At 39.7% G+C, this 17468-nt stretch overlaps 1 protein-coding gene across 12 annotated transcripts in view; it reads right to left on the reverse strand.

Annotated features, from left to right (window-relative positions):
* Positions 1 to 17468, reverse strand: part of LOC129761847 (sex determination protein fruitless) — a 717406-nt gene that overhangs the window by 66265 nt on the left and 633673 nt on the right. For 8 of the 12 annotated variants that reach the window (XM_055759649.1, XM_055759652.1, XM_055759642.1 and 5 more), the window contains 2 exons: positions 14869 to 14997; positions 8371 to 8500 (listed from right to left, as the gene is read on the reverse strand). In XM_055759649.1, coding sequence (XP_055615624.1) covers positions 8371 to 8500; positions 14869 to 14997 — 259 coding nt within the window. Of the gene's footprint in view, positions 1 to 146; positions 274 to 8370; positions 8501 to 14868; positions 14998 to 17468 lie in introns of those variants that run through there. The other 4 variants (XM_055759651.1, XM_055759650.1, XM_055759644.1 and 1 more) reach the window with 2 other exon arrangements.

Here is a 17468-nt window from a genome sequence, read left to right on the forward strand (position 1 = left end):
AGCCAAACGTCACTGGGTTGGGTTTGCCATTTAATTGATCTACCAATGAAAAGTGATCCTGTTCTGCTGATAAGCGTTGACCATAGTTCCCACACAAAAAAACGCGGGTAGGGCTTGTTGAGAAGGCTAGTTTTGTTACTAATATTGTGTTTTCGGTTTACTGCAGCGAAAAATTGCAGCTCCTCGATGTGACCTTCATGGGGCATTTAAATGAAATTACACGAATGCTCACGAAGTTTTTCTGTGGTAATTCCTCCGAAAAGCCATCGAACTCTATGATATATAAGAAAACGGAAATTTGTGAGTCTCAATAAAACAATATCGAGGTAGTTTCTCGTGCAGAATTACGTGTGGACTCTATTTATGAGTCACTTTTCTCATAAAACCACATTTTTGTAGAGTTTTGAAATTTCATAATAATGTAATCATAATAATGTTATAATGTAATAATGTAATTTTGGCTACCTAGGTACCATATAAAATCAAAATCTTCGAGAAATTGTAACACTAATCTTCGAGAAGAGCCAATAAGAATACAATGAGCATGAAGTCAGTAAGCCTTGCAAAGTTGCAAAACAATGCGATGTTTTCGGAAAACCACATTCTTCGCTGCATCGAATTTACACCCCTCGAGTGACGATGATTACATTGGGTGCATTGGGGTAAACAGACTGGCGAAGACTGTCCCGCTAAAATGCCGATAATCACTAAATTATTCATCAACTGTATAAACCCCAGCCCCAGCTCTATCAACTCCTCTGAGCGATTCGCGCGCTCGGTTTCCTTTGAAACGCTGCGAAAATTCCTTCGCTCGTCGTCATATCGTTATGCTGGTTGGTTGACTTGCTTGCTATGCTGCTGCTGCTGCATCCTGTGGTGCTGTGCTCCCTCCAGCGAGACGTTTTCAATTATATAATTACATCGTTCCGACTGCTCCAGAGGGTGTGTGGAATGGGGTGGCCCTGTCTGGGTGGGGTCTCTTTCATCTTTATCCAAGGAGCAAACCCCCGTCAAACCCGCGTCACACTAAACGAGAGTAGTTAATGATGATTTGATTATTTACACACTCATCGTCGCAGTTTTGGCGGAGGCGGTGTTCTGAGGCGAGTTCCAGTTTGCTTTCACGCCCTCGCCTCTCGGAGCTGGGAGCCACTTCAACCAGGGCAGGCAAGCGAGCAAAGTTTTGCGCACGGAATCAACATCGCAAACAACAAACTAATATCGTATTAAGACATACACGTGTCGGGCGCATAACGACAACACAATACATACAGCCCGGTAAGGATTGACGATGCGAATGCACTTTCTCGCGCGAGGGATGATGCTGGTTCCTGGTGTTGCTCCGAAGGTGATACCCGTGCGCCATAGATGCACTGCACTACCGGGTTTGTTCCACTGGTTGCGCTTTGTTTTGCCTGCTGCAGACGGAGTGCACAGCTCTCCGCGTTAGGATAGATGAATTACTCGGAGGAGAGATGCTTCCGTTCGAGAATAACAGAGAAGTAGTAGCTTGGAAAAAGGGCGACGAAGTTCTTAATTGATTGAGATATGAATAATTAATTCGGGTTTCGCAGAGGGCGGAGTGCAATAACACGCTTTTCGAACATGTAGATAATTGTTGTAATCAGAAGCATTTGAAAGTGCAACAACGGTTTTGCTTAGTGTTTTGATGAATAGTACCAGAACATGGGTTGTTTGTAATGAATGTAAAGAAAAGATTTCAGTTCACAGAAGTAGAGGTTTATTTTTCTTGTTTTCATGGAATGAAGCAGAACACTTGAAGATTCTCTCCATTGCTATACACGATTTACATGGCGTTTACAATACTGATTAAAACATTTGCCATTGATATATGATATGAAAATCTAATCATTGTTGTTTAATTCTTAGACATAATAATATGTTGTAGTCCACGATTACTCTATTTTCCATGAGATCAGTTATATTGTCACTTGAGACCTAGTTGACAGTTGTGTTTATTTTGGGCCACAATGTTATGTATGGATTTCACTTTTGTTTGTTAGCGCGCAATGTAAACACATGTTTCCGCTTTTTTGCACTGTCCATTTTGTTTAAGTTTCATCATTCAAAGTTTTTTCTAAAAAGAAATTTGAAAAATATCGAAAGGAAAATTGCTTACGGGAAATTGAAGCATTCCATCATTGAAATGTTTCAATCAGGAAAATAGCTCTTCAAATTGGTTTCTGCCATAAAATGGCACGAAATTAATTAAAAAATCAGGCCAATCTTCAACTGAGTTGAGCAGGCAATAATAAGAACTAACTGCTTCGAGATCATTGTTGCAAATCAAGCATGATCAAAAAAAAATTTAAAAGCATGCATAAATATTTTTGGAAAATTGGATAACATCCATGTGTGGTCTCAAATTTCAAAATTCACGACAATTCAAATAACTGCGAAAATAGGATACTACCTATAGTTTGTCCACGATAAAATTACATCACACGCAAACCTCTGTGGTTTAATGCTGGGAGCAGATTAAGCAGGATACCCATGAGACGAATGAATACGACCGGTATGGTATTGAGAAGACATGCAGAGCATAGAGTAAAAATTAATGCCCGGAAGTGTGAGTGGTCACATTACCGGAGGCAGGAGTATCGCTGAATCCAGAAAAAGTGAAGACGAGAATGATCGTGCCAGAACCAAAACTCAAAATGCAGTTCAAGGGCGTTTTTGAGTAATATATCATTTACACAAAATTTGTTCCAAAGGTTTTTTTAGTTCTGACATCACATCCCAAATTGTTGACAAAAAAAAAGAAACTGGCTTTGGGACTGGCAACTATAATGAAATTTTCGAGCAGGGCTTGTTTCGTAACTAACAAATAAAAATGATTTTTTGCTGGTTCATTTCACTGTAGTCAAAGCCATTTTCAATTGACTCATTTTAGTTTATCGTGTTTGGGTATAATAGGTATATTCTGTACGCATACTAAAACCTGTATTCATCTGTTTTATTTATTTTGAAACGACAGCTCCTCTCAATTTGAAAATAGAAATTTTAATTGATGATTTGCTCGCCATTTAAGCCATTTATTAGGGTTGACAATATTAGTGTTACCAATAACAATCACTATTTGAAAGCCTTGAAACGTGCATGGATTGAGCTGGATCTACAGCACCTCACGAACCTGGTGGAAAGCATGCCGAAACGCCTGCAGCAACCGGAGTTGCGACCGACTGAGAAATATTGGGCCTTTATGGAGCAGAATTGCCGTAAGCATCCTACTTCATGATGCTTGTTGAGGGGAATTGAAGGGAGCCTAGATAAATATAAAAAATACAAAATCGATTCTGATGTTGTAAAGTTTAATTCAGCTAGAATCAGGATCTAGGCTAGTGTTTATTCGGATCACTTATTAAAACCGCTTTTGTAGCAGCTGTTTTCAAGCAGTTCAAAATTGCAAAAAATATATATTCATCGAAACTAATTTAGGTAAAATCTGGTAACCGAAGAAGCGCTCGAAAGTTGTACAACAAGGTTTTGACGAAGTACGGAGGATGCATGCTGATGAATGACGAAACGTACGTGAAGATAGGATTGAAATTTTTCAGAGACACTACAAGAGGAGCTATTCACATCAAATTTGGGTTCTGATGAATTTGCCAAAAAGTTCATGATTTGACAAGAAATTTGTATTGTCACAAACAAGGCAATGCACTGCAGAAACGTCTCCTTCCGCTTATTAAAGCTCACAAATGTCCGGTGAAGTTTTAGGCAAATTTGGCAAGCTGCCACTACAGTCGAGAGGTGCTTCAGTGGTACCGTGACAATGGGATCGTTGAATATATTGAAAAAGACCTCAATTTTCCCAATTTCCCAATTCCGCAGAATAGGAAAATATTGGGAAATTGTCAAGCGAAAATTGAAGAAGGGTGCCAAAGTGACTCTGAACGCTGCAGACAAGAGGAGGTCGTTGGAAAAAATGGCCGCTGAGGTTGACCAACAGAGTTCAAACTTTGAAGGAGGGTATCTGAAGATTCATCAAAAGTGTAACGGAATAATTTTTTTCTGAAAAGAACTATAAATTATCTGCATTTTAATATGAGAAACATCGTTTGTACTTGTCGTGACCAGGGTCGCGAAACTTCGAAGCCATCTTTATTTTTTTCTTGCTTCGATCTAAGAGGCACCTTATACTCCAACAATCGTACACAGAATGAATCTCAATCCGATGGAATGTATCATTCTACCTAGAGAATTAAATTCTCTCCCGCTTAATTCTCTCACAGGGCTCTCGTTTTCCTGAAGTGATGCCAGATTTACGGCAACTCGTAAATCTTCGGAATGTGACCGTATATCGTAGAAACTGGAACTTGAAGACAGCCTTCAATGTGATTGTGTTTTTCTTTCATTGTACGGGATTTTATTCTTTTGCGCGTGTATCTTCGTATCGAATAAAATTACTTCCTAAACATAGATGGAGTTCTTTGGAACACTTGTCATTTTTACATCTTCGGGGAAAGCTCGCCAGAAATCTGAACTCCCTGTTCTCACATCCGAGCAATGAGAATTATTCTCTTCTCTTTGGTTCGACCTTCGGCAATCATCGTTTTCTTCAAACATCTCTCCTTCCGGTAGATCTTTCGTTTAGGAAACTTTGCGTTTTCCGACACTGTTATTTTGAGTGTATAAGAAATGGGTTAATTCCAGTGCGCATTGAAGGAATTAATCGTTAAAGGTGTTGTATATCGATGTAATTTTTATTTAAATCATCTTTATTTCCCACAGTAACTTTCAACAATCCCGAGATACAACTGGTTCTATGATTCCGGATTCTAAATGAATCAAGCTTTAAAAAGGGTGGTTTCGTTTACTCGTTTCATTCAATACCCTGAAATTTCGAAGTCAATCGGCTGAATTCGGTCGAATAATTTTGTGTGATGCAATTTTATCGTGGACGTTCTCTAATTGCAGAGATACCTTTCCGGATCCAGAAGGTCGCTGGAGAAGACGGAGGAAAAGCTCACCGGTGACAACACGCCCAGTAGTTCGAATGGTTGTAATTTTCAGTAATTGAACGATGAATTAAATAGCGCCTTGTGTCGCATTCGGAATCGATTGCAATTTCCAGGCATATCACACCACAGAGTAGACAAAGCGAGGAAGGACTTTGCCGGTTGTCCGCTCTTCGCTGGCTTCGTTGGTTGTTTTTTCACGTAAAGAATTTTTAATTGCTGTCGTATGTGAAAGGATGGCATAGGTTGGATATAATGGTCTATGTGCTACCCACAAGTATTGTTGACGAGGGGTGCGAGAGGTAAAGGTTGTTTTTTCTCCACACGGGGTGTTGTTTTCACTTAATGTAATTACAGGTGGTGGAAGGTAGCAATTTTTAGAATCAGTGTAAAGTGTGATACATTACGGGTCCTATTTCCGCAATTAAATGCCATTAAAGCTACGCTGGTGGGCAGCTCGACAGTCCAGGCTGGGTGATTTTAAAACGTGTTGTGACCGGAATTGCCAGGGGAAGAACTAGCCGTGAAGTTCATTACACAGTAGAATGGACCATATGCTATGACATGGCTGAGAGAAGCCATTCATCATTTCCCGACCTTATTTTATCTTTGGTATGCATTAGTAAGTACTTCCGGAAAAATGCAGAGCAGGATTCTGAATACATATGTTCTACAGAATGAGATTGGATCCCACAGCAGCAGTATGAATAGCAATGTGAGAATGCTTTGTGTTCCAGAAATGACCTTGTGGAAAGAGTTAATGCACGAAGAAAATTGTCGCGCCAGGAAAGTGGACGCAATGGAACTGAGTGACTGGAAAAACGTGTGGGTAAATGAATGATTTACGGCTTGCAAATAAAACAAAAAAAAACTCTCAATTGTTTGTGAGAAGATTCGTGCGAATATATCAGATCTCATTTAAACTTTGGCCTCCGGTTTGGCATGTCGCGTATCGAGAATCAATAGAATCAATAGATTCTGGAGAATAATCGAACTATCCTTCTACTTCATACCCACCATAAACACACCTCTTCAGTTTCCGAAACATTCAAACAAAAAAAAACTCAATCCAAATCGTGTCTACGATCGCACCAAACTTCTCTGTGCGACTACGTGCGAATTTCGTTCGGTTTGTCGTCCACCGATGGCGATTACTGCAATCTTGCGATCGCATATGTCTTCCGCTTGTCCCCGCAAAAATAACTGACAGTTCGATTAACTAGTTTTGCCCGTTTCGGCCTAACGTTTGTCGTCCCATGTGACACCACCGATAACGGTGAAGAAGAAGCTATCGCGTCCCATTCAACCAGACCCGACATTTTTGTTTGTTTGCATTTGTTTTTCCTTCATCTTGAAAAAAACTGTATAGAAATAAACCGAAAAACAAAATTCTACTGACAGAGGAAGGAAATTTTGTGTAAAGAAAAACGAGAACAAAAAAAAAACAGGAAACGAAAGGATGAGAGAACACGAACCGAATGAAGAACGCTAGAGAGAGTGACAGAAAACGGGAAATCAAGGTGGAAAATATGATGGAACCAAAACGGAAAAAAATAGCAAACTACAAACAGAGAAAGAGAAGATTGGGGGGCTCAATACTTGCTCACACGATGCACTAAGAGAAAAAAAACAAAGTTTAAACCACATTCACATACACATACGCAAACTCTAACAGCTACAGAAAGCGAAGAAAGAAGCGTTGCTCGAAAATGCAGCGAAATATTACAATTCTAGCACGTGCAATATTATTATACATAGTAACACAGATGGAAAGGGGTTGCAGATGGAAATGATGGAAGCATTATATATGTGTGGGTCGCCCCTAGAACTGTTGGTGGGGCCGCCGCGATTCGGGACCAATGATGTTTCACTATGACTATTGTTTCATAGCGACGCTTCTGGCGCTACTGGCAGCACTGCCTTCGCAGTTGTTTCGGAGAAAAAAAAGTACGCAACACTTTCTTTCTTTTTTGATGTGGAAGCGAATATGACTGTTTGCTTTTGATTAATTCGAACGCAACTTGGCTAGTAAGGCTAGAGTATTTTTTTTGAATTCAGATTTGTCTAAGGAAAATAGCATGCATAGATTGTAAACAGTGTGAAATATTACTTTGTAAAAACACCAAATTACCCACATTTAATTCTCGTTATAAAGGGGGAGGTGGAAAATATTTAACAATTCGCGGTGGTTGTTCTCAGTCAAGATTGTATCTACAGCTACAGCATTTGGTATATTTCTCTAGGTTTCGGTTTGGTTTGTTGGTTTTTTTTGTACAGTACAGAAACGGTTCGTTTCGAAAGGTGGGACCGGCGGGAGTTTTAAAATCGAAACCGATGAAATAATATCTAACAGAAAAAAACACGGAAGCAGGTGGAACCTAGAGGGAGGGAACGTTTGCATCATATAGCTCTCTCTTTAGAAACAGTATGTGTGTGTTTGTACCAAAAGTGGAATCGAAAATCAAAACAAGTTTTGGAGGGAATCAAATTTAAAAATGTGCGTGGCGAGGCGTATCAGATTTTGTTTAGGCTTGCGATTTGTTGTTTTCTTTTTTATTGGGGGCTGGAGAGATAAGAGTTAGTATGCTTATTTTGGGTTTTCATTGGCGAATTTGGGTTTGAGTTTCGTCGAACACAAACCTGGGGCGCAAGGATGGGGAATTTAAATGGGACACTGGTGTTGTTTTTTTTCCACTGGAGGGTTTTGTTCGAAAACGGAAACAAACTTGGGGTGTGAGTGGTAAAAATAATATACAGAAAGAAAATTCTTATCGGGTCAACTCATATTTGTACACATGGGTGGAAAAGTAACTGAAAACAGTTAAGTTTAGTCGATTGTATTAATGAGTTTTAGTGGCTCTAGTGTTCAGTTACTTTTCCGTGAAAATAACCAGTTAATAACTGAATCGAACAAAGAGAATAGGAAAATAGATTTGTACAGATCTTCTGAAGGAAACCGAATTTGATTTATGCACAATTTTGTATAGTTTTGGGATGAAAACAAAAAAATAACGATACAATGAAAAATGATAACGGAAACAACAAAATGAATATCAAAACGAAATGAAAAATAAACTGAAAAAAGAACGGAAAACAGTGTGTGGAAATCTGGAGAAATAGTGTTGATATTGGGAAACAATTACTGGGGAGAAGCGGAAATCAGCATTTCAGCTTGCTTCGCTTGTGGGATGATTGGAAGGAGGATATTTTACTCAAGAATCCATTGTGGAAACATGGGGAATGATACGGTGTTAAACTATCAGGAAAGTAACGGGGGGATAGATTGGGTGGATTGAAGTTCAGAAAAATAGAGAGAGAATTTGTAGCAGAAATAAGGAGAGAAGTAAACAGTACTGAAATAGGTAAAGTATGGTCTGAATTGGCTCACCATCGATGTTGTCGGGATGATCCGGATGCGAAAGGTGACTCTCGTTATCACCCGAATCGCTCATCGGGGGCATGTTGCTCGGCGTTAGCATGTTGCTCATATCCTCCGAGTTCAGGTTCATTGGCATGGGCTGAAATTAAATGGAAGATGTTATAAAATACGAATGCCTCAAAACATGTGCGTGACATATTGTTATTTACATCAGACGTGGAGATTGTTTAAAATTTGATACATGCAAGTTGACTGCTATAATCAACCAAAATTTTTTTTCTTTTTGGAAAAATAAGATGGTTGCACCATATTAGCAACTAGAAAAGGTCATCGTGGGATTGAAATTGACTTTGTTAACCCTTTTCTCAGTTCCTCGCTTGAAAAAATGCAGGGTTTCAATATCCAAGTGATCTATAAGAATTCCAACCATCCAAGTGGCTTTTTAAAAGCAAACGAATTTATATTCACAAACCTAACCGACAAGCTATCGCGGTCTCTATTGAGAGAGTTTGAATTCAGAGTTTACAGTGTTTCGGAAGTAAACATAGGAGATATTTGACAAATGGTGGGTTGGGTTGGACTCCCCAGAGCAGTTCAATCAAATATTTTTGATATTTTTAAATATGTCTTCCTTCCATTTTAAGAACGTGGTCTTGGAGGAACATTTCGTCCATACTGATTGTTTTCTTCTGTATATACCTTCAAACGCCTCGGGTTTTCATTAATTTAAACCGTTTAAAGATTAGGGAATTGTAATGTATCATATCAATATATCAAACAATTCATAGAGAATTTCCGATGGTTTGCATACCAATAGATATGCAAACCATCAGAATGCTCTCGTTGTGAAAATAGTTATTAACGTTAACTTTATTTCATGGAATCATGAATGGTTTTCTACCTTGACACCCTTCCTGAAAGACGTAGTTCTACGCCAATAAAACAATGGGACTGAAACGGCTCAATGGTATCTTAATTACCTACTTTCACGGAGTATTTTCTAGAATACCGAAAAGTTTAAAAATACTTTCAGTTTTGGAACACTGATTTCAAACGGGTGTGGATTTTTTATTGTGCCCATCACTGTACGGAAGGAAAGCTTAGCGATGAAGAGCTGAAGCGAGTTGAGAGTAGAAAATAAAGAATTTAAAGTTAAGAAGTGACGAATGACAAGTGAAAACTGAAAAGTGACAAGTGACAAGTGTGAAATGAGAAGTGAGAAGTGAGTAGTGAGAAGTGAAGAGTGAGAAGTGAAGAGTGAGAAGGAGGAGTGAGGAGTGAGTAGTGAGAAGTGAGTAGTGAGAAGTGAAAAGGTGAGATGTGAGGAGTGAGGAGTGAGGAGCAAGGAGTGAGGAGTGAGGAGTGAGGAATGAGGAGTGAGGAATGAGGAATGAGGAGTGAGGAGTGAGGAGTGAGGAGTGAGGAGTGAGGAGTGAGGAGTGAGGAGTGAGGAGTGAGGAGTGAGGAGTGAGGAGTGAGGAGTGAGGAGTGAGAAGTGAGGAGTGAGGAGTGAGGAGTGAGGAGTGAGGAGTGAGGAGTGAGGAGTGAGGAGTGAGGAGTGAGGAGTGAGGAGTGAGGAGTGAGGAGTGAGGAGTGAGGAGTGAGGAGTGAGGAGTGAGGAGTGAGGAGTGAGGAGTGAGGAGTGAGGAGTGAGGAGTGAGGAGTGAGGAGTGAGGAGTGAGGAGTGAGGAGTGAGGAGTGAGGAGTGAGGAGTGAGGAGTGCAAAAGCATGAGACCATAATTTGTGTGTGTGTGTGTGTGTGACAATTCATGTACAGTAGTGAGAAGTGAGAGCCGAGAATCGAGAGTCGAGAGTCGAGAGTCGGAAATCGGTAATCAAGAATTGAGAATCGAGAGTCGAGAATCGAGAATCGAGAATCGAGCAACGAGAGTCGAGAATCGAGCACGAAAGTCTAGCAGCGAGAGTCGATAGCCAAGAGTCGAGAGTCGAGAGTCTAGAGTCGAGAGTCGAGAGTCAAGAGTTGCGACTTGAGAGTTGAAGCTTTAGAGTTTAGAGTTGAGAGTTGGCTAATATTACTGAAGATTTTGAAAACATAGATAATTACGATTCAAAAATATTACTAAATAAACGCCGCAGAGTGTCAAACCAAGTGATTATAGTGGATGATTTAGGATGTAGACGTGATTTGGATCCACAAATTTATGAATTTTGCAGCATTGCTTCATGGTACAGTAGCCGTTTGACCAGGTAGAACAAACTACGTTTGGAAAACAATTTAAAGCCCGGAACTTTTTTGACTCAGTGTATTCTCCTGGAAATTACAGCGGAAGTTTGTAGGACAAGCCATTCTAGCGCTCCCATTTTAACAATGTGCATGTATTATTCGATCTAGTGACCATTCTATCCTGGATTCCTCGAGTCGAGAAGACGCACCACGCTAGATATGGGGTACAGACTAGGGGGGCGTTGCTGATTAATGGTCAGCTGCATCCCAATAGGAAGTATCCCGTGTCGGGCACAGGAACAGAGCATTGGAGACAGCAACATCACAATTACGAAAACACTTGTAATACTAACCTCGAGCCAACCGCGAGTAATCGGTTACATATTACTAACATAGTTATAAGGCAAACATTGTCGAAATATTGAACTCCCGACCCCGTCAAGTTGACGCCATATGAGCCTTAATAAAAATATATATTTTGGATAAAAAAAAGTATTATTCGATAATTGATTAGATAATCGAAATCTATTCATAGAAACGGTCCTCTTAGTTGGAGTCTCCATTGACTGCGAAAAACTTTCTCCTCGCGGCTTATGGTGTCACCAGAATTTTTGACGTAGAACTACGTCTTTCATTAAGGGTGCCAAATCAGAAAACAGGTCACGTTTTTATGAATTAAAGTTAACGTTAATAACTATTTTTGCCGCGAACGGATTTTGGCGATTTACATACCAAACGAATCAGAAATTTTATGATATGTTTGATATGTTATACATTATAATCCCATAGTCTGTACATGGTCTAAATTAATGAACATTGGAAGCATTCCCATTTCCTCATACATTTGTTCTGTCCGTTTGTGTGCGTTCCCGAACAGAGATGTCAATCACGAGCAACTTATCGACGAGCAACGAAGAGGAAATCGTAAGTAAAAATGTAATGTCTCCGTGAACAAAGGACAAGAAGAAGAACGAAGGGGAATATTTGCCTAGAGTATAAACAACGGATCTCGCAAAGGCAAACTTTCATTCTTCGGGAGAAAATCGACTGAACAACATCTTTGCTGGGCGAGCTGGACGGCGAGGGATCGAATGTCTTTCTCAAGGCAATGGGAGTGGAGGAATAATATTATGGATAAAGTAAAGTTTTCCAAGGGCCTTTTTGAAGGTTAGAGACGAATGAACTGAAGAAGTTTAAAGTATCAAGCAAGGAAGGAAGGCAAACTTTCAGTATCGTTCTGTATTCAAAGCAATGAATATCGCTTGTTCTTCCTTGTTTTGCGTCATCACATGTCTTCGTTTCGGATGGAGCTGTGCACGCGACCAAATTACTTACTCGCTGATGTTTCTGGCATTGCAATCATTGCATCAAACTGACACCATTGCATTAAAGTTCTGAGCTACACAACTGTGTGGATAATCATCAAGCTAGGCTATCGTCAGCTCACCAAGAAAATAAATGTTCTGGAATTTTGTCAGTGATTTGGTTTCGCATGACGTTAGGAAAACTCTCTTCACAAAGCATGACAGCTAAGCTAATCTAGACTGGTAATATTAACAGAAAGGGCTTCTGTTGAGAAGAGCGCAAAAAGGAGATAAGTGTGTGTATATTTAGTTGATTCAAGCCATCGTATACGGATATTTGTATGCGTACGTGCGTGCTTCATAACCCGTACGTAAAAATAGTGCATCTTCGCTACGCTGAAACCCCATTTGTATCTGCTCCCGTGTGCATTGGCCCTGTAACGATGCAACAATCTTCTAATTTTTTATGCTATGATTGATGATTGTTTGGTGTTGCAAATTATGCAGTCGTAATGATAAATATAAACAAGAAGGGGAGATCGCGGGAGGGAAATATTTACGCCCGGGTGTTGGTAATGAATCTCTGCTGAGTCTAATATTCAGCCTTTTTCCAAGCAGTTAACATTGTTTGTTTCCTGTCATCAATGCATTGAACTGACGCTATGGTGAAGCATGTGTTAAGATTGTGCACCAAAAAATTATTTGGAGAATACCAAGTTATTCAATAAGTTATATTAAGTTATTAATTTATTTGGGCTCGCGTGCCAGTCGCAAAACTGCTTTCAACTAGAATTGCATTTGCGCTAATCTTGATCATAATGAAGCAGTGCTACTCTTTTCGATGTTTGTTGAGATTAACAGATAGAGTTTATTTCGTTTATTTAGTCGCCAAGAAAGTAAATGTCGTTCCAAAATATTGTATGTGATTTGGTTTCGCTTGCCAGTAGCAAAAATTTCTTCACTAAGGATGACAGCTGCGCTTTTCTCGAACATGTATCGTTCTGCAAGTACAAGAATGAATCATCAAAAAATTATCGTCAAATGATTCTACAATAAAAAAAAACATTTGAGGGCGACCAAACTGGTAAAATGGTTATTCCAAAATTTTCGTAGCATTATAAAATAATATCCGCAATTATAAACAAGCGACTTGAATTAAACTACATCGTAGTTCTACGTCAGCAATGCGGTCGTGTCTTGAACACAACCTCCTATAATTTTTTGATTTAATCAAAACATTCAATGCAAATACTTTGTTCGTTTCTTTTATCCAATGAATGTCCCTATAATTTATATTTTTTTACTCGATCACATCGGCAGGTTAAGCAGTTTTCATGTTTATGCAGGATATACGGACAACCAGACAAACATTCCTTTATATACAAGGGGTTGACGAAAAGAATGAGACTAGCAAAATATTGCCAATGTTCAAACAGTCATTACTCTTCGAAAAATATACTTATTTAGATGCAACTAAATTAATTTGAGGATTCAACATGTCAATCAACAATATTATCAATATGATAGTAACTACGCAAGAAGTTTAGAACGGTTAGTTGAACGGAAAAAAACAATCGGTGGACGATTTAGTATACGTCATGTTCATAATAAACAAATAATCAATAAATAATCTATATAAATAAAAATGTAAGGCAAAATCTGTTGGTAAGCGGAAAACCCGAAAAAGGGATGGTCCGATTTTAGCCTCCTATATTTTTTTTGTATTCGTCGGATAATTTTCGGAATATCCTGAAGGAAGGTCGGAAAATTCGGAAAATTGAATCCCCACATGTTCGAAAATTACATCATAATAAGCGTTGTTAGTCCATTCGAGATTTGCGCTATCGAAATTGATCTTTGTTCGTAAATGGAAATGGATTTTCAGGCGAAATAACGCATTTCCATTTCTTATATCTATATAAATAAAAATGTAAGGCAAAATCTGTTGGTAAGCGGAAACCCGAATAAGGGATGGTCCGATTTTAGCCTCCTATATTTTGTTGTATTCGTATCTTCCCATAGATCAATATAGTGGAAAGAAAAATCGGAAAATTTTCGGAAAATCCTGAAAAAAGGTCGGAAAATTCGGAAAATTGAATTCCCACATGTTCGAAAATTACATCATAATAAGCATTGTTAGTCCATTCGAGATTTGCGCTATCGAAATTGATCTTTGTTCGTAAGTGGAAATGGATTTTGAGGCGAAATAACGCATTTCCATATCTTATATCTATATATATACACATATATATATATATATATATATATATATATATATATATATATATATATATATATATATATATATATATATAAATGGAGTGATGTCTTTCTGTCTTTCTGTCTGTCTGATTTCGTGAGGGGGGGGGGGGCTGCCATACAAATGAAACCCAAATTTCTGCATTGCTCGAGAACTAATCGAACAAATGAAATGAAATTTGGCATGTGGAGGTTATAGGGTGCAATAAATGAATCTATGGTGGTTAGATACTCCTCCCCCTTCTCTTAAGGGGAAGCGGGACGGGGCTGGTTCTGCCATACAAATGAAACACAAATTTCTGCATTCCTCGAAAATTAATCAAGCAAATAGAACCAAATTTGGCATGTAACGTAACGAAGAAACATTTTTTTAGCAAGTGGTTAAAAATCCTTGAAATGTGTCTGAAAATAATCTGATATTGTAATGTCGAGTTTTGGTAGAAGTACTAGGAATTTTATAGTAAGAGGTAATTTTAAAGGGTAGAGCAGAAGATCAATCAATGAACAATTCTGCGATTGGACCCATGAACAGCGCTTAGTAAGAAAACGTGGATGTGATAACGAGAAATAACTTTTGGACGGGACGAAGTTTGCCGGGTCAGCTAGTAAATAATAAAAGAGTTATCGAAAGACATTGAAATCTGGTTTCTAAATAACATTCCGAATGAACGAAGAAAAAATGTTTCAATCCACGGAGAAAATATCAAGCCTAACAAAATGACATAGAATAAATGGCTGAGCCTCTCGAGGATATTTACATGCTTCGACTTGTAACGGATATGGTTCAGATGCGGGTGTGATGAGTGTGGTGGTGGGTGATCGTTCCCCGGACTGGAGGGTGTCAACAAGCTAGACATCTCCTCCGCGTACATTGGCATCTTTAGAGGCTAGAGAAAGGAAGAGAGAGAAGAAGAGACGAAACAATAGAAAGTGGAAGTAGATATAGAGGGAGAGGGGATCTAAGTATTTTGGTGGAACAGTTTATTGATCTTATTTTGTAAACGATAAATTCGGAACGCAACGTAAAAAAATCAATTCAATGACTGAGGCATAAATATTAACTGGATTTTCGATTTCAAGCATTATTTGGTGTGACAGTTTGATTCAATTTTGCGCCACTTCATTTGAAACGTTGAATTTATTTCCCATATAAATCAATGTGGACTCCATCAATCTTTCCCTGCAAAAAACAAACTGGGACTCGAATTGAACGCTCGCTTTGTTGGATTTTTTTGGGATGTCACTCGAGTTACAATTCCGTCCCTTCCGGGAATCGTCATTAAATTTACAAAAGCACCATTCCAGTTGCCACGAATGTGGGTGGTAAACAATATGCCACAAGGCCGTGGTCAGCCTGACTTGGCATAGATTTACGATGTGCAGAGTGCCACCATCCGGCAGATCCATCTTAATTTAGAACTGATGGCAGTCGAGCGGTGTGATGTTGCGTTTGGTCCTAAAATGGTACAAGCAATTAGGGTCAGTCCTAACTGCGACCATCGCACCAGATGTCCACGTGTCAGTTAGGACGACGTGGAACTCGTGTTGCTCCAGACACGTCTGAGTGGAACAATCGTCAATGTCAACAAAACACGTGGACCGGGCCGGCTATCGGCAGAATGCTCTCTGCACCGGTGTAAAACGGGAACGGACCGTGTTTGCACACTTACACGGCTGAAATGTAATTAGTGTAGAACCAACCGGGAAAATTAAAGCCGGCCGCAATCCACACTTGGCTCCCGGAAAACCGAATCCATTCAGCAGACCGGAACTTACTCTAGCCAAAACTATGTGTGTTCAAATTATTCAAGCAATTACTGGTGTTTGAATTTTAAATTAAATTAAACGGCTAACCCAATCCATTCGCTCCACCGACTTTTCCACCGTCGTTATTCATTCATGTTCATTTGAAGTACCGCTTTTCCACGTTGCTCGGAGTTTATTCATTATCCATCACCAAACTATTTTCCACTTTTCCACGTTTGGTAAATTTTTCACGCTTTTCAGCCACGACAACTAAAAGAAGCAAACGAGAACAAGAATGCTTCTTCCCATCCAGGTATGTCCACCCCCCTCCTCCAGGTAGGGCTATGATGGTACGAGCTGTTTGTAAGCCATTTAGACTATTGAAAAGTGTAATTTATTATAATTACCATGAGAGGAATGTGTTTGCACCCAACTTCCTCTTTTTTTACCACTATCATGTCTGCTACACTTCAACTTTCGCACTCTAGTTCCGGTTTCTCGATTGAAAAGATTATGCAGAGAAATGAAGAAAGTGACGAGGACCGACAGCTCACCCTGACCACAACCGTAAAAGCTGTGAATTGACAGGTTGAGTGGTAACCTACAGACACTTGGTCTCCACTAGGAGATTTTGCACTTTGCCACAATTCTAGAACTAACCCGGTCCTATCAATATGGACAATGCCAGCAATGTGGCAAGAAGGGAATCATCTCCACCCACAAAACGGTGATGATGAGTTTTTACGACCCGTAAAATAAAAACCGCTGCGATGAGCACACACATACAGGGATACTCCGTATGTGTGCTTTTCGGAGTACACCTGGCGCGTATGCTGTGTGAATTTTCTCGCTTAAAAAGTTTGCCAAAACGCTTACGTCGGCAACTGTGCAAACACCGGAAGGCGTAGTGTCGACATCTTACCGATGATCGGGGTAGGATTACAAAGTTGAAAGCACCGTTTGACAGGGAAGATTAAAAGTACACATAACGATATTTACTGCTTATCATCCACCGAAGTGGATTTACCGATTAGAGGACAATTTTCTGGGATGGGGAATTGGGAAGGAAACACTTCAGTTCACTGCTTGTTGCTGCCGCAACAAGTGTTCTAGACGGTTGATCTGGCGAAGCTATGGGCGACACGCGACAGCTACCCAACGCGAAACTATGTGTCAGTTGGTTATCGTAGAGGGCGCTTCCCTCTGCCACAGTAAACAAATCGCCTCGCGGGATTTTCTGACAGCTGAATTAAAAAGTTAATTTTCCACACGCAGAAGCGTGGTGGATACAATACACCCAGTCAGCGAACGGAGAGCACGTTCCTCCACCATATTGCAGTGTCCCCGGCAGGGAGTTGAAACCATCGTGTAAACACACTTCGCGTACCATAAATGGAGCGCTTTTCCGCTATTCCCTACGACACAGGGAGCAGGTCGGAATAGTCGAGATCGTTGCAAAAATTCGTGATGCACAATATCGTTGTAATTCTTGAAAACGGTTAGCATCCCGTGGGCATTGCTCACACAGCAATCAACACTGCAATTTGAAGAAGAACTATATTTTGCACGAAAATGTATCATATTCAATGGTTAAACAGTGATCTTCTGAATT

This window comes from Toxorhynchites rutilus, chromosome 1 (assembly GCF_029784135.1).
Source record: "Toxorhynchites rutilus septentrionalis strain SRP chromosome 1, ASM2978413v1, whole genome shotgun sequence".
Lineage (NCBI taxonomy): Eukaryota > Metazoa > Arthropoda > Insecta > Diptera > Culicidae > Toxorhynchites > Toxorhynchites rutilus.